Source organism: Triticum dicoccoides, chromosome 5B, assembly GCF_002162155.2.
Source record: "Triticum dicoccoides isolate Atlit2015 ecotype Zavitan chromosome 5B, WEW_v2.0, whole genome shotgun sequence".
Classification (NCBI taxonomy): domain Eukaryota; kingdom Viridiplantae; phylum Streptophyta; class Magnoliopsida; order Poales; family Poaceae; genus Triticum; species Triticum dicoccoides.
Window position 1 is genome coordinate 616,844,826 of NC_041389.1, and position 26,437 is coordinate 616,871,262.

The following is a 26,437-nucleotide window of genomic DNA, read 5'->3' on the forward strand; positions in this document are numbered from 1 at the left end:
TATGGAAAACAGAATTAGGAACCTAGTTAACATATGTTTGTGCTTATCGCTTCAAACAGGGTTATGTGTTGGTAATTGTGACTTTAATAGACTACCTTACAAAAAAATATGGTCCTTTTACAGTACATTAATTTACATGGGCTTCCATTTTAGTGGACGAATGAACCAGAACAGCCAATAGTACAACAGATTTTGCATAGTATCTTCACTTGGAACAAACTTTTCTGCCCCAAAGGGTATTATGGGAAGCAAAAAACGTGGAGTTGGGGCTACGCGTGAAGATGGATACTCAAGACTCGACGAATCGCCAGATCAATTTTCTAACTAGACACCAGCTCCACTAGTTATCTAGTCGAGAGATAGGTTGCGCTTGGTTTCGTCTCGGTGACGACATGGTGGCCATCTCTTTTGCACCCTTTGTCCTCCGTCTGTTTGAGACCCTCCCATCCCTCATCGTCCCTTGCTTGGCCCCTAGATCTCCAGCAGCGAGGGCATACTATTTGAATCCGGCAACATATGTTCTTAAGTAGAATGAAACTGATAAGCAAATACAAAGACCATCACTTCGCCTCCACACATTTAGAGGACGGGAAGCCTCATCTACACGGTTGATTCACTCGGATAGTTCATCCATCCGGAATGAATGAATCATGTTGGAAAGAATTGAATCAAACCAGTCATGGTTCAAGAATATAATGATTCAAGCTACAACCTTCTCTCAACACTGCAACTAGCAGGAAAGAACTACATGATTTCAATTATGTGAAATATCATACGAGCTGCGAAAGGCAAATGAGTGGTCGCGTATGCAGATGGAGGCGAAGTAGAAAATTGGGGAGCATGATTGCAACCAATGAGCACAAGGAAGGATCAATAAAAAGAATTTCAAACACCAATGGACAAATCACCCCTACTAAACCAAATAGGAAATATCTAAACTGTCCTACAAAATCAATTGTTATATCAAACAAATAGTACACATTGATTCAGCAGTAAGATGTACCATAAAAATCGTGTTTGGATGGTTTGCCAAATTTCAAGTATGTCTGCGCCTATTGCACACTAGATTAGTTTTCTTGCAAAATAATGGGCCGACCATGGACCGGCAAAACCTTCACCAAAATTCTAGCTGACCAGGCATTCCTAGTCATTCGACTTAAATCGTACACACCCTAAAGTCAAAATATGTACTTCTAATTAAATTTAGCCTTTTGTGTATGTACTACCAATATATAGGCGGTTGGCTAGAAAAAAAGCTTGATCTCTATGTATATGTAGAAATGGAAACTTAAAGTAGTGGTCCTTGAAGTTCGAGTGGCCCGTGAAAAGATTGCTAGATTCCATGATGCCTCTACAATCTACTATTGACAGGACAAGGATTTTTCTAGTAAGATTTAGTATATTCGTGAGGCAATCATGCACAAGGAAGAACTCTTTGAAGCTAAGGTTGCAAGGTGCTCTACACAATCATGGCCGTTTATCATGTAATTCAATGACTAAGAGCAAGATGCCCGCAATTCATGGTTAGTGAATTTCCTTCTTGCTTTATAGTAAAAAGAAAAGATGCTTTAGTTCCATTTAGCTAGGTAGTAGACAAGCACACACCAACTAGTCTAGTGATCCTAACACACCCTCGATCAACCCGAAACTAAAAGGAATATTAAAACACATGGTCAAGAAAAAATATATTGAGATCAACTCAATGTTGTACCTCCGTTTATTGGGATATGAACGAAGGTGACGGCACTAGTTAGAGGATAAGAAAGTTAGACAGCACGAGGGTCATTACTTTGGTGGATAATATAGTATGTCTCTACTACAAGAACCTTTTGAGAAAGTTATGGCTGGATTTATTATTCATTTTGCATCATGACATGCATGATATGACTATTCATTGGGACCATCTATATGTCGCATGCCAAAAAAAATAGTTGCATCAGTCACTTTCATTCTCGCCCATTAGATCTTCATCCAATGGTTAAAAACAGATTGGGGCACTGTTCACCTTCAACCTCCAATTTCTTTTCCCTCGCGTATCCGCTGGCTAACTCAGCCCTAACCGCCTGCCTCCGCCCCTCGTGGTCGGCTATTGCCACCTGCCCTTCCCTCGACCCCTTCCCCTCGGGTCCTGGCCACCGCCCCGGCCACAACTCTAAGTCCCGCATCACTAGTGAACAACTCCGGCGATCACCTGCATCCCCCACCCCTAAGATAGATAATAAGGTTGTTGCTCCCCCCTAAGAGCATCTCCAATAGGCGCCCAAAAACTGGGCCGCGGGCTAAAATCCGGGCTTTTTAGACGCCGGACAGCTCCAGTAGAAGCTGTAAAACAGTACGCGCGCAAAAAAGGGTTGGACGCGCGCTGAAAAACACTATCAAAAGCTGCAAATTTGAGGCGTCGGATTGTGCGCGCTTCACAATTTACACTGCGTGTTCTTTTGGGCACGCGTTTTTGGGCATCTGCTAAAGCAATGTTGGGTCCGGCACACTAAAAGTGTTACTGTGGCGTGCTAAAACTATTTTAGGGCGCGAGATTTTTGTGCACCTATTGGAGATGCTCTAAGATAGATATTGGGGTTGCTTCTTCTCCAGGGAGGTCCGGCCTCCCCCAGAAAAGTGACTGGCTCAACAATGATTTCTTTGTACTAGTGTTATTCATTGCATGTAAAACTAGTGGCGCAAGAGTTGTACTAGTGTTGCTGTAGAGAAATTGATGTTTTTTTAGCATCAGTACAGATACAAACGCTCATATACACGCGCATACACTCACCCCTACGAGCACTTTCGAAAGACTGAGCCGGCATATCATCTTGAGATTTACAAAGTCACCGTAGGCTCCTCGTCGTCGACGGAAACGTCTCCTCCCACTGAAAGCGCATCGCCGGAAATCCTGAAATAAATTCAGGAATAATGCGAGCATCAGGATTTGAACTCTGATGGGTTGGGGATACCACTGTCCACCTAACCATCTCAACCACATGTTGGTTCACAGAGAAACTGATGTGATAATCCAACCAAAGGCTGACAAGACCGTATTGTACTAACTCCTATGGTTGTCCGCTGACCTAGGAAATGGCAGTTAATTCGCAAAAAAAGAAGAAGGAAATGGCAGTTAATTTCTTTTGAGACGGTTGGTGTGAGTAAGGGTTCACCAATAGTATTGTAGACCGGTTGCAACGACCCCCCGCAAAAAAAAAAAAAAGACCGGTTGCAACGACAATGTGCACGGATGACTAATACAGTCCAGTTGCAGCGTCCAAGTCGGTCTACGATTATCGTCCAAATTAACAAAGTGCGCACGGGTGGAAGAATCGGGCACTAGCTCTAGATCGGAGTTCTAAATTTTGGCCAGTTTAATTAGGATATAATCTGTTGAAAAGATGAAAAGGGGGGAACCAACAAAGGAATGCGCACGTACGCAGCAAAGAGTTGTTAATCGCGGTGGTGGCCGCGCCGCGATGATCACGAGCACACGACACGAGGACGCAATAATGCATGCGACCTCCGGCCACACGTACGTGCGCTCGAGAGAATATGAGCGAGAATTGCGTACGTCCGAAAGTGCGAGCGTTCGTTAACAAAATCGGAGCTGTCCCCCATCTCCTGATCACGGTTCATGTAGCACGTACTCCATCAAGCGGAATAGTTTGACCAAGATGAAAAGTGTGGAGCGACCGCAACCATGATCGACCGACAAAAGTATGGAGTGTAGCAAGGAGAGGCAAAGTGCAGATATCGTCTGGTAGAGTGGTGACCGGCCGAAGGAAGGAAGGCAGGGACGTGGCGGCACAGGGAAAAGAGGGGGACACAGAGCCGATGGGGTAGACCACACTGCTGTCCGTCGTGTTAAACTGTTGTTAATATCTTATAAGACAACTTCTCTCAAAAAAAAAAAAACTTAAGACAACTCGTCGAGTGGCTGCAGACAGTACTCCCGGTAGCATCAACATTTGTTCTCTGGGTGTACGCCGATGCATGGGTGAATGAAACTCGAGAGATACCAAGTTTTTTCCTTAAAAAAAAAATCACACCACTTATAGAAATCCTGGTTCATTTGATGGAGCCAAGTAGGGTCAGAGCCACAGAGGACAATCAATCCGTCTGCATCCCTAGTCGGCTCAGCGCGGAATCAAGGCATCGTTCGGCCCGTCGAGGACGAATCAAGGCGAAAGCGAGCGTGGACCAAGAGACTGACTGATCAACCTACCGCATAGACGCTCGCGAGCAAAATCGGTCCATGGAGGACAAGGCCAGAAAAGGCTAAGCCCAGTTCCAGTAAGCCATCGCGTCACAGGAATCGATGACATCGACGGCCTGAAAAAATACATGTGCATTGACCCTGAACGCTTGACTCAAAAACTGCATATGCATCGCCGGGAAACGCTCAGCAACTATACGAACACACGAACGTCAGTGGAGAAAGTAACCCGTGGAAACCCAGAAACCAAATTTTGTTGCTGGAAAAGGCTCAGGAACTCTACGGAAGTGCGTCGCGTCGACCCGGAAGCTCTTTTTCTCTTTTCTACAACGGTTGTAAATAAAACCAGACTGAAAAAGAACGGAGACATACAAACATACAGGCACCGGAGTGTGCGTTTTGCACGTGTGGTCACAAGGTAGAGAGGCCCTGTCAGCTGACGCACTTCCGGGCGTGAACGAACAGGGCAAAGTACCTACTCCTACTTGGGCCATAAATAGGCGAAAGGGACAGCCCATCTCCCCAGACCGCCTGCCTCTTCACTCTCAGGCATACGCTCGCCGGAGACGATCGCTCAACCCGCAGCGCCTCGGTACAGAGGCCAGCAGGACAGCTCCCCGCTCTCCAGTTCCGGCGTGGTCCGGATCGACTCTGCACGCACACTAAAAGGACAGTCAATCAGATCGTCGCAAATGAATAAACCCGCTGTGATAGGAGCGAGATCACGAACGCTGCACAGTATGCCTAGATGGAGTGAAACAGGGTAAATCTGGGGGCTACCTGCCTTGGAGTAAGACGGCGGCAAGTCGTGATGAATTCATGTTCATGGTGTCCACATGAGCCACCGTTCCGTCAAGTGCTTTGCCGCGTGCGCCATGAAGCAGACACCAACGCAGTGGGCTTTTGGGAAGCGCGTCACCACTGAAAAAAACCACCAGGACATTCAGTTTTCACAGCGTTGTGATCGGTTAGAAGAAGACAGTGGGTTCGGGTCCTTTTCAGTGTTATATACTCCCTCTACCAAAATAGTTGTCGCTGGAGTAGCTGAACTTCAGCTACTCCAGCGACAACTATTTCGGTACAGAGGGAGTAGTAGGCATGGGAAGAAATTTTAACTACGAACACTGAAAGGAAATTAACCAGTTTCAGTTTCAGTATCGGTCGTTTCTCAGCGCAATCAGTATTGAAAGCTAGGGGGAACCAACAAATCTAGTACACCTGTGCGCGTATATACCAAGTATGTATTGACAGGCGCTCTGCATCGAAGGTGACGCTTTGGGAAATTCTAGAAGTTGGGCATGATCAAGCCGAGGCCAAGATCTATCAATCAAATTCTGTAGGATACAATAAGAATATGACACAACTCAATCATGTGCTGCAGAGCTTGGGGCATCTGTCTGGTCCAGTCGCAGGAGATGGTCCCCACATAGATGCCTCTTTCACACAACCATCTTATAAATGTTCAAATACTGCCACGGCTACTTATTACCAGTCGACGCCATACAGGGCCATGCCATAACTATATGTTTATTTATACGTTGATTTGTGCTGAACAACCATGAATCTTGTATTCTTATTGATGTGGAAGAATCCTAACGGCTAGAAAATATGAAGACTAAGAAAATACACATAGAAGGGTAAAAAAAACTCATGACATAAATAAGCAGTGCTTACCTCTCAGGGCTACAACATTTGATGAGAGAACAAATGTTTCGACAATGAATATAGCAGATGACGGAAACTCCCAAACCTGCAAATTTGGTAATCAGCTAGAAAGGAAATATTTGATAAATAAATTCACAGGAAATCATTGACATAAGATTCTTCTATACCATCATTGTCAGAAGAAATAACTTGAAATAGCTTGAAATGATGATGGCTAACAGAATCTGTCGATACCTGAGTAATGGAGAATGCAACAGTGAGCCAAGTATAACACACAGATCTAGAACTATGACATGATTTAACCCTCTTTTTATCATAGGAAAACTGTAGGGGAGGCCCCGATAGTAAACTCTTATATAATCTCATCCTCTTCGAAGATAGAAATATACTACTACAGAATTCCTACTGGATAACTACCTCTGTACCAAAATATCGTTTCCGCAGTTCAAATTTGAACTGCAAAAACATCTTATATTTTAGCACGGAGAGAGTACATTGACAACACTTCACACAGAATGAGATAACAACAGGTGTACTTATTAGGAACGATAATTTTATTATGAGAACTGAAAAATACCACCTCAGAGGTATTAGATATTTTATTTTAAAAAGGATACAAGCATACAAGGATACCTTGTAATGTCAAAAGAAAATTTGAGGATATATCGTACTCCCAGGAGTAACATGGCCGTAAATATGATGTTCCCCAGCAATGCATCACCCAGAACCTGAAGAAAGGCAGAACAACCAACACACTGCTTGGGTGACGAGATGTGGAAACATTTGGTATCTGAATGCAGTCAACTTTAATCACCTCGCTGCAATTGCAAATTGTGGACAATGTGTTCCTGGACGAATCCCCATCAGCTTTGTTGTTTTTTGAAACTGATATTCTGACTACATAGTTATGGGCAGCTTAGGTTGAATGTTGGAAACTACCAGAATTAAAATAAAAAAATTATAAATGAAAATGGATACAAGCATCAAGAACGATATGCATCAGAATGAACTGGCACAGTATTCCCTGCAAAACGAAACCACAACCAGGCACATAAGAGAAAAGGAATATTTGTACTTAGCCACTAAATAATTGTTGAAGGCAAAAAGCAACATATTATGACTTATGATTAAGGAAAAAATATACAAAGGCAGAAAATATTACAACATGAGTGCCAAAATGCAGTTTGATCTTAGAAGAATTATGAATAGATAGCTATATTTTCCATGCCATCAGCTTATATATGCTCTTGTTGGATGGACTGCCAAGGTATAAAAGGCTGAAGGTGTCATATGATACAGGTACAATATGAACAAGAAAAATGGCAGGCAGATCTAGGACAGATGAAACTTCAAATTCTGAAGCATTGGGACTCATAGGAAGTAGTGAGTAAATCGTGAAACTAGGAAAGTATTGATGATGCTAAATTGTAATTGTTATCGCCCTTTATTGCTTGAGTAAAACAAGTAAAGTAGATATGGCAAATGAAGTACTTATGATGTTAATGCAAAGGAGGAGCAGATCCAGGACAGATGAAACTTCAAGTTCTCAAGCATCAGGACTCATAGCAAGTATTGATGATGCTAAATTGCTAATTATTATCACCCTTTGTTGCTTGAATAAAAGGTAAATGAAGTACTTGTGTTATTAATGCAAAAGAGGAGCATCCACAGCAATTCAGCTTCCATATTTAGATAGAGCACACACTGAGTAAACTGTATAGTTTAACTCAAATGATCATGGTAGCAACAAAAAGCATCACATCTAAAAATTAACTGCTCTGCATGTTAGAGCATTATTATTGAAAGCTCAGCAAAAAAAAAAAAAGTGGCGAAGAACGTTTTACAAGCTGAGTCGGCCTTAGGGAGTTTGAAAAGGCGGAACAGCACTTGCGTGAGGTTGCATGGTATCATATGGTTCCCACCTTGTCAATAGATGAACCAATGTGCAGCTTATTGAACAGTAGATGTCGGTATGCCCTGGTCTTGTGCAGAATCAGATCGATCAAGATAATCTACAGTGGTGAAAGAAGAGTGAGAGTTAAGGCCACGCAGCGCATCAGGCATGCAATATATAGGCGCGCCGGACTCAGACAAACGGTCGAATAAGGGTGCAAGCGGCGCACCCGCATAAGCCCGCCAAATCGACCAGCCAGTATAAAGTGAACTAACTCCATGTCTCCATCACACTAAAGCTGCAACCGATTTGGCCGGTTTAGGACAACGAAGCAGGAGTAAGCAGCGCGCCACTTGCACCCCTACGGGTCAAATCACACATATGGCAACAATTTGAACCCTTGCATCATTGATCATCATATTCATACCATACCATACCATGAATTCACACTCGATGTAGGGATCGGCGACCGCCTTGCAGACATCCTACACACCAACAGCAACCATGGTTAAAATGGGATTGCACGCAGAAGGCAAAATGGTGACGCAGACGATGCGGCGGGAGGGGGGCTGGGCTCTTACGCATTTCATCAAACGGATGTTGCCCGGGGAGTACTGCACGAAGAGCGTCCTCACGCGCCGGCCGCAGCCGACGCAGCGCGGGGCCTCCCCTTCCGCCCCGTCGTCCCCCATCGCGCCGAACCCGCCCGCGCGAGCTCTGGAGACATCCAATCACAATTACAGCGAGGGCCGAAGCACGGGGAGGGTGGGAGTGGAGGCGGATCTAGGACGAGGAGAAAGTCGCCGGGGGTAAAAAAGCGTGGCGTACCTGCAGCGGGCCGCGGGGGCAAGAGCCGCAGCTCGTCGGCGGCGGCGGCGGCGAGCAGGGCGGCGCTCGGAGGGGGCGAGGCGTGGCCGGCGGCGTCAGTGAGAAGCAGAGTGTGCTGCCGTCGTCCAACTGCGGAATGCAATTGACGAGCGGCCGGTGGCGATGCCAGGCGGCCTGGTGGGCTGGCCAGCAACAGAGCCCGGTTTGCTTCTCAGGATGGGCCTACGGGCCTGGATCTAGGGCTGGGCTGGGCTGGGCTGGGCCGGCCGGCCGACGGGACGGGTCCTACCTGGCGCACGCGGAGAAGATACTAGTCTCGGGTCGTTGGGTTTCGGTTCTGGTATCTCCGACCTGCTCCGCCTCCGCCTCCGGCATCGGCACGGTGTCCCAAGGCGACGAGATCACCGTGAGATCCAGAGCCGCCGCCGCCGCCGCATCTGCTAGCGCCTCACTCCCTTCCGGCCTCCCTTCCCGGTGAGCAACTCATCTCGCCCGCCCGTTCCTTCCGTCCGATCTGGGGGAGGGTTGCCGTCACGGCCGGCTCGAATCCGACGGAGCTTGCCTTCCGCCCTCGCGCCCCGCGGCCGAGTCGCCGAGGAGAATTTCGTGCTGGCTGTTGTATATTTGAAGAATCGCCGTCTTCTTAGGTCTAGGAGCGCTTGTTAACGGAGAATTCCCGTCAAATCTCGAGTCTTCCGCTAGATTTTGTGCTGCCGCTTGCTGTAGCGTCTGACTGAGGTTGGTATGCTTTTGCGCCACAGCTGCAAAGATGGGGAGGATACCGTCTCTGAAGAACTTCAATGCGTTTCCGCACGCCGAAGACCACCTGCTGAAGAAGACTTACTCGGGTGCTATAGGTACATAGATCATGCTGCTCTGTGAACTGTTCTCTGCTAATGGATGCTTGTATTTTTGGAGATTTATGTTTAATTCGCGTCATCGTTGGTATGTCCGGCAGTGACGATTCTCGGGCTAATTGTTATGGTTACACTTTTCGCGCATGAGCTCACGTTTTACCTTACAACCTATACGATGCATCAGGTACGTTTCGTTCTTGTTGACCTTTTCTTGTAGTACGGCTAGCATATGCAGCTTATTGTGACGTCTATGCTGTTCTGTCCATTCTTCTCCAACATTTATGATTCTCGTTTGTGTTGGGAATATGCCTGTAGATGATAGAAATTTCTCCTGTTTAAGTTTATTAACTTCGACATAGAAAACCAATCTGTCCAAGGAATTCTCATGATGACAAAGGATGCTTATGAATCGAACCGATCAATTACATTTATATAAAATAATTTGCCATTTGATAGTCGGATAGCTGTAAGTATTTGCTAGTTGTTATTTTCATATCATGGAAAACTCATTTGAACATGATAGTTTTATTTGCCTTGATTTGGCTGCCAGCATTAGGATCATGAACCTGTCTCAAGTTTTTCTTTTCAATGTCTGCAGATGTCTGTAGATCTGAAACGAGGAGAAACTCTACCAATTCATATAAATGTATCATTTCCATCTTTACCATGTGAAGGTCAGCTATTGATTAAATATATCCAGTATCAGTTTCTGTACAAGGTCCATTTGGACATCCCTTTGCTTAAGGTTCATGCTTTTTGATATTTATTTCACTATCTTCTGTTGTCATACAGTCTTGAGTGTGGATGCAATCGACATGTCCGGCAAACATGAGGTTGACTTGCATACAAATATCTGGAAGGTACCATCTGATATCAAAAGTTTGTTAATTTCAGTGGATGCAATTCAATATGGTATCGGATGCATATGCATGTATGCTCTACTATGACACTAGCTGCAGTAATAATTAATAATTATCTGTATTGGCTGTGATTGAGAAACATTATGTAAATGCACATTCCTCGTTTCCTACCATCCGTGAAGCAGGCCGATATGCTAGCTTATTTTGGCCAGTTGTTTTCCTAGGTTAGTGTAGGTTGCAGGGAACATGCACTTTAAGCTGTGGTTCATGTCTTCATACTTCCAAATATATTTTGTCAGTAAAGTTGCATGGTAGTTTCTTTAAATGGTGCATTTTTTAACTATTCAGTATATGTCTGTCATGTCTAATTATACTTTGCATCCTCGTTTTTCTGTTGTATGCAGCTTCGTTTGGATAAGTATGGCCACATCATTGGTACTGAGTACTTGTCTGATCTTGTTGAAAAGGAGCATGGAACTCATGATCATGGTATATTCTGTTTTCTGTTTCCTCTATAAAAGGAAAACCAAACGTAGCACTAGTACTAAGTTGTCATACAAAAGAGTCGCCTTTTCAATCCATATTATGCATCCTTTTTCCTCACTATATAAAAACCGTGGCCGCTACTAATCGTTATTTTCTGTTATAGTTATTATCCTTTGGATTATAATTTGGAAGTACTACCTCTGTAAAGAAATATAAGACTTTTTAGGTCACTAAAGTATATAATTGAAATGGATTATTGCTCACCAGCCTTGTTTATGATGAAAAAATGTCAATACAACAACATTGATTAATTTGATGGACAAACATGTTGTGTAGTTAGAAATTTTATTTGTTGCCAAGACATGCTTTAACTAGAAGCCTAGAATGTTCGATGTGTTCTGGAATAAACCCAAACATGGGAATAGTAGTATCTCTGTATAGTTCTGGGCTTTGCTGCTATACTGTACACATGACCATGTACTGGAAAGATCAAAGATGTACCAACGAACAGGAGATGATTGCTGCAATGATCTCTCTCAGGTTAGCATTGGTAGAACTAGGGCATCAGACATAGTTTCAGACAAGACCAAAATGAGCAGTCAATTGAGTCCTGTATTTAGTAGTTGCAGCTTGTCGGCTTACTTCTTTGTTCATTCATAAAATCACAAAGCTAATTGCTTTCATAGATTATTAAATAATTACTTCCTGGGTTTTATTGCGTTCTCAATGTGGTAGCTGTTGTTCTTTTTTCCTTCTGGAAAATTGGCTTGTTGTAAGATTATATTTGGTGTTTAGTTCTTCTGCATGTAATATGCTGATGCATTAAAGTTTAAATCAGACCATGGCCATGAGCATGATGTAGAAAAGAAGCCTGAGCACACCTTCAACGAAGATGCAGATAAAATGATTAAGAGTGTCAAACTTGCAATGGAAAATGGCGAAGGATGCCGGGTAAGTTTTTTCTTCACCGGTATTAGTTCATTTTACTAATGATATTAGTGCTGTGGTCTTCAAGTATATTCTGGTGTTTTTAACGAGTTTATGGCTTCAAACTTTACAGGTGTATGGTGCTTTGGACGTGCAGAGGGTTGCTGGCAACTTCCATATATCGGTGCATGGTTTAAATATTTTTGTTGCAAATCAGGTTATTCATCTAAAACTGCAGATACTTTAGTGCTGTTCTTCAAACTGTATATTTTCTGTTATGAAGTATTTAAGCTTTTAGGAAGCTAGCTAATTCGTAATGTATGAAACTGAGACAATTACTTATTTTTCTTCATAAGGTATCATTTAAGTTTTTAGTTGAGCATATATCCGAGCTGTGGCTAGGTGTAGTCATATAGGGAATTAGGCATCTAAATCCCTACAGAAATCACTGAAACAGGGCGTTCTCAATCTCATGGTAATTTTGCCAGTGGCATCATATGGTATTTCCCACGGGCCTTTTCATTGGTATATTCTGATGATAAGTTAGAATGGATCGATTTTCTTTGAGGTCTGTTTACATTTCTTTATGTAAGTGATTTCTTCTAATGAAACAAATTGTTGTTGTTCATTTTGATCTTTAAATGTTCACACACGGTCTTTGTTTTCTTCTCTTAAGTCTTGGTGCTGAGAAGGCTCTGCCTGTGCTTTCTGTATATATTCTTGAATCTTTTCATTGCACTGTCCTTCAGCTTCCAGCTGATCATTTCCTATAGATGATTTTTATTCATCTGGTGCATGCAGATTTTTGATGGGTCAAGCCATGTCAACGTAAGCCATGTTATCCATCGACTGTCCTTTGGTCCAGAATACCCTGGAATTCATAATCCACTTGATGATACTTCAAGGATACTGCATGACACAAGTGGGACATTCAAATACTATATCAAGGTTAGTGGCCATTCATTCAGTAGTTTCCCCATTGTTATCAATAATGTTCAGACAGCCGCTTGTAGTTGCAACATTTAGGGAGAATAATAAATAAGGCCCCTGCCGAAGAGAATATCCATGAAATATATTTGTACAAATATCCTTTGTACGTGAGGTCATCAGCAGGCCAAAAGGAAGTGTTCCTTTTTCCTGACAACCTATATGAAGTTGGTTGACTGGATCTGATTTGTCCACCAGATCAACGAAACATCATCTGCACCCCAGATGGAAATCTAAGACTTATATTCTCTGCAATCAGTTGCTTTTTGTGGGAGACAATGTTGCCATCTGTTATTCAAATTTGATTGATATGCAGGTTGTTCCAACCGAGTACAGATACCTCTCAAAGGGAGTGTTGCCAACAAATCAGTTTTCTGTAACAGAGTATTTTGTTCCCATTCGCCCAACTGATAGGTCCTGGCCAGGTAACCCCCCTCTCTCCCCATCTTGCTCTCGAAGTATGTAATGCTCATCTGGTTTTAGGTCTAATCTGTTTTCGTTTTGCAGCCGTTTACTTCCTGTATGATCTCTCACCAATCACAGTCACCATCAGAGAAGAAAGACGGAACTTCCTACATTTCATAACTCGCCTTTGTGCAGTTCTTGGGGGTACATTTGCAATGACAGGTTTGCATCCAGCACTACAAGATTGTGCTTTTTATCTTATGCTGGTGTTAGGATTGGCTTCAGTAATACTTCTGTCGTATGATTTTCCGAGTTACACACATGATCCTTCTGTCGTATGATTTTCCAAGTTACACGCATGATCTGCATGTTACATGAACAAGCAGTAATTTTCTTTTCTACAGTTTAACGTTCTTCTAATTGACATCGACTTTTCTTCCTTCTTGGTACAGGAATGCTTGACCGGTGGATGTACAGGATCATCGAGTCTATCTCAAGCTCAAAACCTAGGAGCGGCATGCGGTAACCGGGCATCCCATGCCGAGCGAAGGAGGCTACTAAAGCCTGTGGCCAGTCAAGTGGGTCGTCGACGATGTTGTTGTCTCAACCAAGTGACCATAGCACGGTCACCCCCTGCGGGCTTTCATGTTTTGTCCAGTCCATGCATCTATAACTTAAAAGATATGGTTCTAGTCCTATGATTAATCATGTTAGATTGGCACTAGTGGCAAGTATACAGTTTTGTTATCAATGATGCAACCGGAGGCGCCAATGATGTCGTGTGGCTGAGCAACATACTTTGTGATACTTTTAGCTTGTACCATGGGGGAAAAAAGCATGTCCTCAGTATGACAGTATGACAAATAGCATCAATTGGACTTTGAAACGGAATTAAAAGCGTAAACGTTCGAGCAGTATTGCTGTGTACTGACTGGATAATCATGTTAGCATCGGTCTCGTAACGTTTTTATTGCTTGGGTCACTCGCATCCCCCTCATGTTCATCTTTTAGTTTGGGTGCGCTTGGTGGTTGGTCTAGGTCAGGTGGTTTTTGTTTCATTGTGCAACACCCTGGCCTAAATCCGCTTGATGCCCAACCCATCCGAGCGAATACCACATGGAACACCATGTCTTCATTTGCTCAATGTCCAACCCCTCCATGGGGCATCGGTGGGGCGGACTCCCTCTGTTCGCTTCGTGTTGAAGGGTCAACTCGGAGATCTTACTCCCTCTGATTGGGTTTATAAGTTTGATACAGGGATTTAGGTCTTCAGATCCTCAAATGAAGTTTCTAGCCGTAAAATCTTTGTGGCTTATTTTACATGTTTTATTAGTCAAAATCAAAGACATAAACCCTTTGTCTCACCTATAAACCCAACCGGAGGGAGTAGTTCATACCTTCATTTTGCCATTGATTTACCATCATATCAAGCAGTGGCGGATCCAAGATTTCATGCTTGTGTGTTAAAAATTAAAAAGTGGGTTTAATTTTTGTGATCTAATATCTAAAATGTTCAAGCAGCAGTGGCTTTTTTTCCCCATCAAAATGACTACCTTATAGAAATGACGAAAGAAATAAAGAGTATCTACTACATAACCATCAAGGTTTTCGAGTCGATGAGTCGACGGGTCGCTCGTGGGGGGCGACTCTAGACTAGTCGTGACTAGTCTAGACTCACGGTCGACGGCGACGAGTCGACGTGAGTTAAGCAGTAGGTAGCAGGGGAGGAGCACGCAGCAGCAACCAGGGGAGGAGTGGAGGAGCACAACAGTAGCAGCAGCAGCAACAAACAGGGGAGGAGTGGAGGAGCACAACAGCAGCAGCAGCAACAACCAGAGGAGGAGTGGAGGAGCACAACAGCAGCAGTAGCAACCAGAGGAGGAGGGGAGGAGCACAACAGCAGCATCAAACAGAGGAGGAGGGGAGGAGCACACCACCAGCAGCAACCAGGGGAGGAGGGAAGGCAGCCGCCAGGGAAAGGGTTAGGTCAGGGGTGTGGGGGAATGGATCGATCTATAGGTTTTCTGGGGTGGGATGGGCCGATGGGCCAAGCAAATACTATAAGAAAACTTGTGGGGGCCCAAAATAAGTGAGTCGTTCGACTCAAACACAGCGACTAGTCATGACTAGTCGCTCAGAGTCGCTCGACTCATACCAGGAGTCGAGTCGAGAGCCTGAGTCGCTCCTGCAACTGCGACTCGTCGGCTAGTCGATGACTAGTCGCGACTAGTTAAACGACTCAAAAACAGAGATAACCATACATTTGGGGATCACATAGCCATTATAATACAATGCATCTGAAGACAACGAGCAAGAAGAATGCTAATTACCTGTGCTGGTGTAGACTAAGGCATAGCCTAGTGGTGAAAAAGGGTTGATGCCTTTCCCACCTTCAATGCATGGTACTTGTAGTTTGGGTTTATTGCACAAAGTAAACTCCTTTACAATCTTTTTATCAATTATTTTTACATGTGCTGGTGACATGTGTAGGTGTAGACTGATGAATAACTCGTGTTTTAGGTAACAGCCGTGATGCTATGGCACTAGCGAAAAAGGTCATTTGGGGGCTGAAAGTCTTAAAGTATACACCATATATAAAAGTTTCTAGCCAAAAAAAAATTGAGTGTACATCTGTACACCCATGAGCAACTGCGGATCCGCCCTTGATATCAAGACATATATCCACACTAAAACAATCACCATACAGTTGTATCTGTCTTCTGCACCTCAATCCTTGATGTTCATGATCCACAATTTTACGCGCATTTGCAACGCCACCTTGATTCTTACTCTTTTTCACTTTACTGAACTCATGTTTACAATCATACTCAACAGATAATGTTGATGCTTTCTGCCCAGGTGACACTGTCTCAACATTTCGATGAACTATCATGGCATTGTGTCGTGGATGCCATCGTCCTTAGGGCCGGGCTATATGCTGCGCAAAAAAGGGTGACCACATCGAGCCCCGAGGGCCATAGCCCCCCTCCCCCGGCCAACATCCCATTTATACCTCCATTTCACCACTGATTTGCCATCATATCAAGACATATATCCACATTAAACCAATCACCAGTTGTGCCTCTATCTTCTGCACCTCAATCCTTGAGATTCACGATCCATGGTTCACGCATATGTGCAACACCATCACTCGTTTCCGCAAAGCTTGCCGAACAAATTTAAATTCATACTCACAAGATAATGTTGATGCATTGTGCTCAGGTGGCACTGTCTCAACACTACGATGAATTATCATGGTATTGTTCCGTAGTTGCCAATTTGGCATCGTCCTCAGGGCCGGCCATATGTCGAGCAAAAAGGGTGACCACACACACACCAAAAAAAAGAACATAATAATTGTGCATATCAATGATCACACTATTTTCTCTTTGTTAGGGTTTAGGAGTAAGAGGCTAGTAAATATAAATTAAATTACATATCTAGAAAAAAAAATGCTCAATTTGCAGTAGCAAGCCCACATCATAAATCAATAGTGTGCAGCACGTAGAAACAATCAATCTGATCACTGGCGGCTAATTTACTCGCAACATAACAAAATGCACTATATGCAATGCAAGACTTAACATTTCTGAAGTTTTACGAAGATTATTTTCAAAGTGCCTAATTTACAACAGAAAAAAGAGAGACAAACTCCCACAAACATAACAAAAGGTGTTATAGGCAAGACTTAATATAGTATGTCAAAAATTCCGAAATTGTAAATGACTATGAGCACCATGTGCACAGTAAACAACACTACATTCCCAACCTGTAACCATCCATGATCCATGATCCACATGAAGGTGCTTATCTGGACCTATATATACTATATACAACTGCAGATCAGAAGTCAAGCGCCGGTTCAATCACTCTGAATTATACAGGCATGTGAAAAATCAAGTCTCAAGCAGTGCTCATGATATACACCTCATCTACATCTGGAGTCACATGATTAAGCACATGAGCCCATGCATCAGCTGCATCTACCTAGCATCTTCTGGGTCCTAAGCCAGGCTCAAGCAAATCCAAATCCCTGCATTTTCCATAACAACGGCATAGTCATTCAATAGTCAACAACAATATATAGCTGGCCAAACGGACCGTGCTAACTGGGCCGGCCCGGTAGCACGCAGGCCCGGCACGACCCAGGCACGGCACGGCCCGGGCTAAACGGGCCAGGCCCGGCACGCGGCACGCCATGGGCCGTGCCTGGGCCTGGAGGCTAGGCACGCGGGCCGGCACGGCACGGCCCGTTTATGTTTTTTTGAAAAATATAAATATATATGTCCTATATAAATACCGAATACCCTAATATGTTTAATATTTTCATAGTGCATGCGTATTTTATTAGTGCTTGAATCTAAGTAGTAGTAGTGTTATAGTGTAGTCTTTGTATTTTTTATCCTTTTGTAATTATAGAGTATGTCTTGTATTCTTTTATTCTTTTAGATGGGAGTTTTAATGATGTACATGTGCTAATAAAACTCTAGATTTATCTCACATAATAGTCTACCAGATTTTGCAATTTTCTAATTTTTTTGGCCTTTTTTTTTTGCTGTTTTCAGAGGTATTGCGAAGAAAAAGAATAAAATCGCGCCAGACGGCCCAGCGTCCTCCAACGGGCCGGCGTGCCTGGGCGTGCCGCGTGCCGGCCCACGTAGCCTACGTGCCGTGCCTGGGCTGCTAGCTCCCGCCCGTAGGCCGGCACGGCACGGCCCGGTTATTATTCGTGCCGAGACGGGCCGTGCCGTGCCAGGCATGTTTACGGCGGGCCGGGCCGTGCCGTGCCGGGCCGGCCCGTTTGGCCAGGTATACAACAATACACTATAATGTTCCACAAGGAACAATGTACGAAACTATTACAAATGTCGAAACCAGGATGTAACCCTTTTTAAAGAAAAAATGGCAGTAACATTTTGATGATTTTCAAAAGAAGTAGTACAGACAGCAAAGGCTTGCACTAGTCATTGTTTTGAAGGTTTTACTACTTGTGAGTTTTTACTACATCTTTCTAGTGAGGGTTGTCTCACCTAGCTGCACTCATCTATGCTGTTTCATCTTCATCATGTCGACTTCTCAAACCTGCGACAAGCTTGCATGTCTTCAAGAAAGCATCCAGCAACTGCATACGAAGCACCCATGTTAAAATTCAGCTGTTCTGGCTGTTGAACATATCAACACATGCAGGCATATGAACAACTTCTAGGAATGCCAAAACTTTCCAACATGCTGTCAAAAGGTTAAGCACACAGACAGCAACTTACGACAGAGATAAGAACAATCGACACCTGCGACATGGACTTGCAGTACTTACCCCCGGGTATTTTTGCAATGTAGGAGAGTAGTGATCAAGAGTTACATATATCTTTTCGAGAAGGCTCAAATGCGTATTAACCTTGTCGCCCAAAATGACAACCTGAATCACATAAGCAATAATGAGTACATAATGATATATCGCAAGTTATTGCAAGCATTACAAGTTTAATAAAATGAATGAACCTTTCATTGCTATGCATGTCTATGAATTAATCTGTGAACAAGGAATACTCCACAAATGCTACTGTATATGAAGAAGAAAATACAGTGTCTGACAATATAACCCAGGAGATAGACAGTGTAAACAAGGAAGGAATACCTTGGCTTCAGCCTTTTGGAGCTCAGAGCGCCTTGTTTCAAGCATTTGCTTGTACCAGAGGCCTACTTTTGTTAGAACCACGGCTTGTTTGACCATGTGACTGCAATGATCAGTCAAATCCTCTGATCTGAAATAAATAAATAATAACCACATCAAGTTATAATGGGTTATATTAAAAAGACATTTCTGCGGAAGTTGCTGCCATAATCAGGATTTGGTAATGCCTAGTCTGTAGTCTTCGCAAGAAATTTATGAAACATTGATGAAAATAAAATAAAAAACAGTTAAAATATGTTAGATTGGATCTGCATTTTAAATGCAAGATGGACTGACCTGTTTTCAGTTTTTTCCGTTGACAATTTTTGCTCAATCTCCACAAACTCCTTTGACAACTTCATGATAGATACCAAAATGTACTCCAATTGCTTTTCTTGCCCGTTCTTAGTGAGAGCACCATCGTAATCCGTAACTGAACCGTTCAGTTTGAGAAGTTCATCATACTGCAGATCTTGCTTGGGAGTCTCACATGATCTTCCTGGTGATGTGTTGTTAGGCTCCACCTCGATGTCACGCAGAATCATTTCAGCACTCTCTTGCTTGATGACTTCCGGATCTTCCTGGTGCTCTTGGAACAAACGCTCTTTCTCTAGCGCTGCTAGCTTCTCCTTCAACTTCCGGTTTTCTTCATTCGACAGACACAGGGCCTTCTCCTTCTCAGAGATCACAGCTTCAAGTGAAGACAGTTTTGCATCAAAGCTCAGTGCAGCTTCACGCATGTCATCCATAGAATCATCAAGTAAACTTCTTGTAACAGTACGGTATAGCCCATCCGTCACATCACCTTCGATTCGGAGGTCCTCCTGCTCTTCTCTGCTTTTCTCAATTTGCCTCAAGAGCTCTTGTTCTGAAGATAACTGAAGTGAGATGTCTCTGCTGGCTTCAGACAGCTGAGAGGATAACTCCTTAACATCCTTCATATTATCTACAAGCAAACCTCTAAGATGCTGATTGTCATAGTATAAGGAATCAATTTTGCTTGCCAGTCTGCAGCTTTCATCGAGTTCATCGTGAGTCGTGTGAAATGTGGGTGCCTTTATATTCTTGGACATGATTTGGTCCATTCTAGCGATGATCTGTGGGATTTTCTTTCTTAAAGGTTCAAACTCCACATCATTCTGAAGAGCAAGAGACCCCTTCTCTCGTTTCAATTTGAAGAGCTCCTCTGTCTTTTCTTGCAAGGCGAGTTCATGTGCCCTCTTCAATTTGCTTATTTCAGACTTAAAGTAGCTTATTGTTTCTTCCCTGGTCATAGCATTCAAATGGCGGAAGTCAGATTTTTCCGAGATAACCATGGATTTCTGTTTCCTGAAACTCTTGCTTTCCTCGGTACGGGCTGCAGCATGATCCTCCTTTGTTTTCTTTCCAAATAAATACTTCCACTTATTGCTCTTGCTACCTGAACTTTCTTGCTTACTGTGAGAAATGTGTGATTCTGGTACTGAAGGCAACATCAGCTTAGAAAGAGCACCCAGGTCCTCGCGCACCGCGGCAAACTGAGATACTGCTTCCTGCCAATTCTTACTCATGATGTTTGTGACAGAAATTTGCTCATACAACTTCCTCTCTAGCTCCTCCTGCAAGCCAGCAATGCATTCTCCGACCGTAATGCCGATGATTTCCAGTTGCAACTCATGCTCCCACTGGAGATCACTAACCGACGGGTTGGTCAGGCCAGGCATGTCCCTAGCTTGCCGGAACACGACGGCCAGCAGCAGCTTCAGTGCGTTGAACCTTTCGTCTATCTCGATCAGCATCACATCAAGAGACATGCCCAGGTGCGTGCCGACTATGTAGCCATTATCCGGCAAAGCGTAGTTTTCCAGACCTGTTACACCCCCCTTGAGTTTATCCAGATGTGTGTCTACTTCCAGTTTCATCATATCTAAGTACTCTAAGTAGTTGGTCTCTGCATTTGGGGCGCAAATGTGTCGATTTGATCGCGACAGCGATCTTCCAGACCCTTCGAGGTAGCTCTCAGTGCTGGAGTTGGACTTGAAGGACAACCTCGGCGTCAGTGAATCTTCGGATGTTACAGACCAGCCGTCTGGAACGGTTGGTCTGTTGGGCAGAGAGGTCATTCTTTCACTAAACACCTGCAAACGGATTTTTAAATTTAGTTTAGCATCAGATGGGAAGGTTAGCAGTTTGACACAAATTTGAATCTTCGAATTAAATTAAACTAACCGGCGGAGGAATAGTCTTAAACTTGAGCATAAGAATGATGATTTTACCTTCACTGGAAGTAAAATTGATGAAACCGATAAATGAATATACTAGCATCATTTGATTTCAGCATTACATCCACATATGTAATCAAATGGTACGGATCAGACATGAATTCTTTGTGAGTTCTGTTGAACTTACCAACAGCCAATCGTTGGACACAGTTGTTTGAGAATATACTCACTGGACACAACAGAAAACTGGTACTCCCTCTGTAAACTAATATAAGAGCGTTTAGATAACTAAAATAGTGATCTAAATGCTCTTATATTAGTTTACGGAGGGAGTAACTGATTGCCGAGTAGCACGACGATGTTGGATTATGACTGCAACCTTAAGGGAGAGTGGGTGAAAACTGAAAAACTAACTCTATGGAAACTTTAAAACTGTTTGGTCCAAAGAACCAGATCACTGGACACAACAGAAAACTGGTAACTAAACAGTGGAAGACAGTTGCTAATTCGCAAAATACTTCCTAAAAAAGATTCGATAATCAGGGGCAGTGGCGGCTCCAGGAATTTGCAACCGGGTATTCATGAGTATTCATTTTGCCAAAATCATTGTTGTTTTTCGAAAATTGTCACTCTTCTGCCAAAATCAACACTGTTTTGTAAAAATAATGGGTATTCACATGAAGACCCAAGAATACCCCTAGTGCCGCCCCTGATCAGGGGCCTCCCCTCCGGTCCCATTTCAATACTTGCTCAAAATTCCAAGTTCAAAATCAGTTCCCGTCGAGAGAAACTGAAAACAGAAATCCCTGACATATTCATGCTTATAAAAACTGACGAAATGGAGCATAAACGCCTGACCTCGACACCATTCATGATTATTCTGTGTTTGGGAAAAAAGGAAGCTTTGGAATCCTCGCCACCTTATGTGTTAGAACGGGCAAGCAGGGCATGAGCAGAGAAACAGAGCAGCGGCACGGACGGCGCATACCTTGGTGATCGGATGGCTCGCCCGCTGGATCGCCTCCATGGCCGCCGCGCCTGCGTCGCCGATGGCGGTTTAATCGGCTGACTTCCTGCGCGGGAGCACCGCAGCCTAGCGCTGATACGCGGCTGCTCCGGCGTCCAGGTAGGCGCTAACCGGCACTAACGAACTACCCGGTCGTACAGGAGACAGGGGCCGCCATTATTGGACTGGGGACTTGGGGAGGAAGAGGATAGAGGGGATAGGCGGAAGACGGGACGCGATGGCGACGGAGAAGGAAGGGAGTGAACTCGCGGGGTTAATGCGGGGGACAGCGACCGCCGGGGCCGGGGAGAAAGCGTATGAGGATAATACCGGGAGGGTGGGTAGCCCGGGGGGGCGAACGGATCGCCGGCGCGTCGCCAGGTAGGTGGCGACGGACGGACGGGGCTGGCGGCCGGGGAGGGGACTCGAGCGGGGTGGGATGGTGGCAGCGGACGCCGGCGGGGCCCGCCTCCGTCGAGATGTGACGGGAGGGAAACAGTCCACTCAGTGGAGCCCGTTCTGATTGGCGGGGGGTTCGCTACCGTTTTCCACGGGATGCATCCGGTCGTACATCGCCATGCTCATCACGCCTGCCCCGCGATGTAAGTACATCGCCACCACTTATTTAATCGTTGGTTAATTAACTAACAATTAATCGTTGTTGATGGTGTTTTTTGGGCAAAAAAAACGGGACCCTTTTTTTTACCCGGGCCTACTATAAAGGTTCACCATAAATACAATATTTTTCTATGGGAAAAACTTCTGATTTATTCATGTTTTATAATGGCAGTACAACGAACACCAGAACCCTTCCTCGCCAGAGCCAAACAAAAGTTATTGCAGCACAAAATTGATGGTGTATCAAAATAAAATTGATTTTGTATCAAAATAAATTGTATTTGTTGGTCAATGTCTTGTTTTAACCAACCAAATAGCCCTTTGTAATCATTTTCACATGGGTAAATCTACAATCTATCGTATACCTCATGGATCATGAGACAAGCATTTTATTATCACTAAACACAAATGTGTGAATGTGATACACCGTTGCATGCTCGATCCAAGGATATTGAACCGACGGGGCCGGCTGCGCAACATCGAGTCTTACCCATGAGCCGCCCATCGAGTCTTACCAACGAGTAACAACACATGGCGCCGCTACAAAAGATGGTAGAGAAAAACAAATATTGTTGAGCAAAATGCAAAATAATACGTATAGATTAAGATGTTGTCTGAGGAAAATGAATCGAATTCTTGTTGAAATTTCCTTTGAGATGTTGAGGAGACACAAGAGGGACCACGGAAATAAGGGCAAGACAGAAAGAGTCAATTGTAGATTTTTAGGATTATGTTGAGGTTGGAGACTACTTCAATTCAGGTGGTGAAACTCTTCCCGTAAGATTGCCCAAAGACTTGTCACCCTGCGTTTTTTTTAAGAGAATCGTCCTACAATTTTGTCATAGTCATGATTTGACCATATAGCCCCGCAGAAATAAATATGATTTAACCATATAACAAACTTTATCAACATCTATGCCATTGAATCGATGATTTCATCATGAAATATACTTCTATGATGCATGCTAATTTTTTAATTATTTTTCTGAAAAGAAAGGTCATCCCTCTATAATGTTTCTCTGACAAAACATATTTATATAGAAATTCATGTTGAAGTGTAACTTTAAGAACTATATCATTCCGAAACAACATGAGTTTTTGGACGAATGTAGCACATCATCTCCTGTTGTTGGATGTGGAGACACGTATGCTAATGCGGTGCTGGCGTTTAGGTGAGGAAACAATAACAACCCATATAACCGATCCCACATGAGACAAAGCATGTGCGTAGAATGAAACGAACAGATATTCCTAATTTAAAAGGTTGGTACATGTACAGGGCTCGATCTGAACAGTTGGCATTCGCCATTTTGACAATGTGGCCAGTGAGCTGTCACAGGGGGCAATCATAGAGCAGCAGCAAGGCAAGTCAATGATGGGAGCATTCTTATCTGAGGAGGGATTTTGTTAGGTCAGAGAGAGACGCAGCGCTGCTGGCTTGCTCTCGCTCTTGCGACGGCCGGAAAGGGACCATCTGCTCTTGTAACGCTAGTGTCATTTATCAATGTCGTCAGAGGAATTTTAACTGACCATATTAGGTTGGGGATAGAACTAAAATTAAGATCGATTTTGGGTTCAAGTCACATTTTTATCTTGTTATTTATGCCTTTTACCAAAAGTTAGTCTCACAAGAAAGTAATGTATTTGTTTATTTATGATAGATCCCACGTGTGAGTAAATTACATTTGTTTATATGTCTCTTGGAGTCCCTTTGAGGACATTTGATAAAATATATGTCTCTTGAAAGGTTGCTAGTTCCAGGGACTCATATATGAACTTACCACCAACTCCAATCTTTATAAGTAGGAAAGAAATTGAAAACAAAATCTCAAGGTCTGTCTTACAACCTGGTTCGGACCATGACACGAGGATATTCAAGGACACATTGGACAAGTACAAAGAGAAGTTTTCTCATCCTTCGTAGGGTATTTCCTTCAAATAATCATGCAACTCAACTTGACAAATGTATTAGGTTCCTGTTTGACATAAACATTCATTGTGTAGGAAAACGCTGTCTTGTTGTTGTTTCTCTACCTTGAACTTTGTATCACGGGCATGACTTAGCACAACTAGGAAAGCAAGAGAAGATAAAGATACGCAAGACTAGAAAAAATATTCGTCGGATACCCCAATCAGTTTGGTTATCTAGCACCATTCAGAGGAACAAAGTACCATCTACTTGAGTTTCTACTTGGCCCTACTGCAAGTGGTAGAGAAGAAGTATTCAATTATCTCCATTCTTCACTCTGAAATATCACATAGTGTTTCTTTGGTGTGTTGAAGCAGAAATGGTGCATTTCTCAAACAAAAGCCTAGCTATCTCCCCACAAAGCAAGCAAGGATTAGCGCTGCTCGTATGACATTGAAAAAATCCATAAGAGACAATAGTTTGTATGATTATCGGGCGATGATGATAACTACTTCCTCCAGAGCATGTGGTCAACACTATGTGGGAGGTGAAACTACGACCATGGACACAACTTGGAACATGATTGTCGATGATGTGTTAGCGACAAAGAGTGGGTTCGTCGTATAATTGACGATACTAAAAACCATTAGTAGTCCCAATAGGATGGTGTGCAGGAACGGAAGTACGAGAGGGGATCACACAAGGGGGGTTTACCCAGTTTTGGGTCCTCGTCATGGAGGTAAAACCCTACTCCTACTTTGAATTTGATTAATGAGGGAAACTCCCTATGTGAGGGGGTTATAATATGTGTGGAGATGTTGCTAATCGATACTATGGCTATGATATCAGAAGTCTCGAAGTGCCCCTGATGGGGAGCGTTGCATGAAAATCAAAAAAAATCCTATGAACACCCAAGATCTAATCAGGAGATGCATAACAACGAGAGGGGAGTGTGTCTACGTATCCTCGTTGACTGAAAGAGGAAGCGTATTTAATGCGGTTGAGGTAGTCATAATCTTCACGATCCAATCATGATCCAACCGATCTAGTGCCGAACGAACGACACCTCCGAGTTTAGCTCACGTGCGGCTCAGTGACATCTCCTCCTCCTTGATCGAGCAAGAGAAGGTGAAGAAATAGATGGGATCACAACCAGCACTACGGCGTGGTGGTGATGATGGTGGTGGAGTCGGAATACCGTCACGGCTTCGCTAAGCGCTACACGGGCGTGTAGTGTGCCGGAGGTAGAGAGGGGGCAGCGGGGTTATGGTGTGCCTTTGGTGCACCCCCTCCCCTCAATATATAGGTGTGGATGGGTTAGGAGTCCAACCCTTCTCCTACTAGGTCTCTTCTTCCACCTCTTCCCTAGCCGCATGGGCCTTTGGGGGTTGGTGCGCCTCCCCTAAGCCCATGCTGACCCTAGGGATGTGGTGGAACCCTTGGTGGACTTCTGGACTCCTCCGGAAGTCTCCGGAACCTTCTGGAAGTTTTCCGGTACAATAACAGAAAAAATCGAACTTTTTTCGGAACCCTGAAAACAACTTTCCATATATAAATCTTTACCTGTCGACCATTCAAAAACTCCTCGTGACATTCGGGACTCCAAACATCATTCCGTCCCCAACATCAAATATCCCAACTACTCTAGCATTAACGAACGTTAAGCATGCGGCCCTATGGGTTCGAGAACTATGTAGACATGACCGAGACACCTCTCCGGTCAATAACCAATATAGCGGAACCTGGATGCCCATATTGGTTCCTACATATTCCACAAAGATCTTCATCGGTTGAACCACGATGTCGAGGATTCAGTAAATCCTATATGCAATTCCCTTTGTCCGGCGATATCTTACTTACCCTAGATTCGATCTTCGGTATCTTCATACTTAGTTCAATCTCGTTACTGGCAAGTCTCTTTACTC

The 26,437-nt window shown here is 43.8% G+C and overlaps 3 protein-coding genes across 8 annotated transcripts; 1 reads left to right on the plus strand and 2 right to left on the minus strand.

Moving 5' to 3' along the window:
* Positions 1-4,430: 4,430 nt before the first annotated feature.
* LOC119312081 (protein ARV 2-like) lies at positions 4,431-8,703 on the minus strand. Of its 6 annotated transcripts, none has more exons than XM_037587816.1 (11): positions 8,586-8,703; positions 8,339-8,474; positions 8,195-8,242; positions 7,786-7,875; positions 6,842-6,887; positions 6,678-6,760; positions 6,497-6,591; positions 6,031-6,097; positions 5,873-5,948; positions 4,979-5,119; positions 4,431-4,860 (listed from the first exon to the last, which is right to left on the minus strand). In XM_037587816.1, exons 2-10 carry the CDS (start codon positions 8,447-8,449, stop codon positions 5,022-5,024), a joined length of 714 nt encoding a protein of 237 aa, XP_037443713.1. In that variant the 5' UTR covers positions 8,450-8,474; positions 8,586-8,703; the 3' UTR covers positions 4,431-4,860; positions 4,979-5,021. The 6 variants fall into 6 exon arrangements, with proteins under 6 accessions (XP_037443713.1, XP_037443711.1, XP_037443710.1 ...); XM_037587814.1 differs by having other exon boundaries at positions 4,431-4,849; positions 4,983-5,119; positions 6,497-6,618; XM_037587813.1 differs by having other exon boundaries at positions 4,983-5,119; positions 6,497-6,618.
* Positions 8,704-8,902: 199 nt separating this feature from the next.
* Positions 8,903-14,021, plus strand: LOC119312082 (endoplasmic reticulum-Golgi intermediate compartment protein 3-like). Its single transcript, XM_037587818.1, has 12 exons — positions 8,903-9,059; positions 9,347-9,442; positions 9,544-9,626; positions 10,041-10,116; positions 10,235-10,302; positions 10,707-10,791; positions 11,627-11,739; positions 11,849-11,932; positions 12,517-12,663; positions 13,019-13,127; positions 13,210-13,329; positions 13,560-14,021. The coding sequence occupies exons 2-12, from the start codon at positions 9,355-9,357 to the stop codon at positions 13,631-13,633; spliced, it is 1,047 nt and encodes a 348-aa protein (XP_037443715.1). The 5' UTR covers positions 8,903-9,059; positions 9,347-9,354; the 3' UTR covers positions 13,634-14,021.
* Positions 14,022-16,770: 2,749 nt separating this feature from the next.
* LOC119312083 (WPP domain-associated protein-like) lies at positions 16,771-22,386 on the minus strand. The gene is made up of 6 exons (XM_037587819.1): positions 21,968-22,386; positions 19,076-20,895; positions 18,743-18,869; positions 18,422-18,523; positions 18,138-18,229; positions 16,771-17,140 (listed from the first exon to the last, which is right to left on the minus strand). Exons 1-5 carry the CDS (start codon positions 22,004-22,006, stop codon positions 18,152-18,154), a joined length of 2,166 nt encoding a protein of 721 aa, XP_037443716.1. The 5' UTR covers positions 22,007-22,386; the 3' UTR covers positions 16,771-17,140; positions 18,138-18,151.
* Positions 22,387-26,437: the final 4,051 nt, after the last annotated feature.

Bases quoted from the DNA above. Each gene is read 5' to 3' on its own strand.
- LOC119312083 (XM_037587819.1), bottom strand. From the start codon at position 22,006: ATGGAGGCGATCCAGCGGGCGAGCCATCCGATCACCAAG. The intron at 20,896-21,967 runs GTATGCGCCGTC...ATCCGTTTGCAG, and splicing joins CGAGCCATCCGATCACCAAG to GTGTTTAGTGAAAGAATGAC. The intron at 18,230-18,421 runs GTAAGTACTGCA...CTTCGTATGCAG, and splicing joins CATTGCAAAAATACCCGGGG to TTGCTGGATGCTTTCTTGAA.
- LOC119312081 (XM_037587814.1), bottom strand. From the start codon at position 8,449: ATGGGGGACGACGGGGCGGAAGGGGAGGCCCCGCGCTGCGTCGGCTGC. The intron at 7,876-8,194 runs GTATGGTATGGT...TCACCACTGTAG, and splicing joins ACATCGAGTGTGAATTCATG to ATTATCTTGATCGATCTGAT. The intron at 6,098-6,496 runs GTATCCTTGTAT...TCCATTACTCAG, and splicing joins TTTTCTTTTGACATTACAAG to GTATCGACAGATTCTGTTAG.
- LOC119312082 (XM_037587818.1), top strand. From the start codon at position 9,355: ATGGGGAGGATACCGTCTCTGAAGAACTTCAATGCGTTTCCGCACGCC. The intron at 9,443-9,543 runs GTACATAGATCA...TATGTCCGGCAG, and splicing joins GACTTACTCGGGTGCTATAG to TGACGATTCTCGGGCTAATT. The intron at 12,664-13,018 runs GTTAGTGGCCAT...ATTGATATGCAG, and splicing joins CATTCAAATACTATATCAAG to GTTGTTCCAACCGAGTACAG.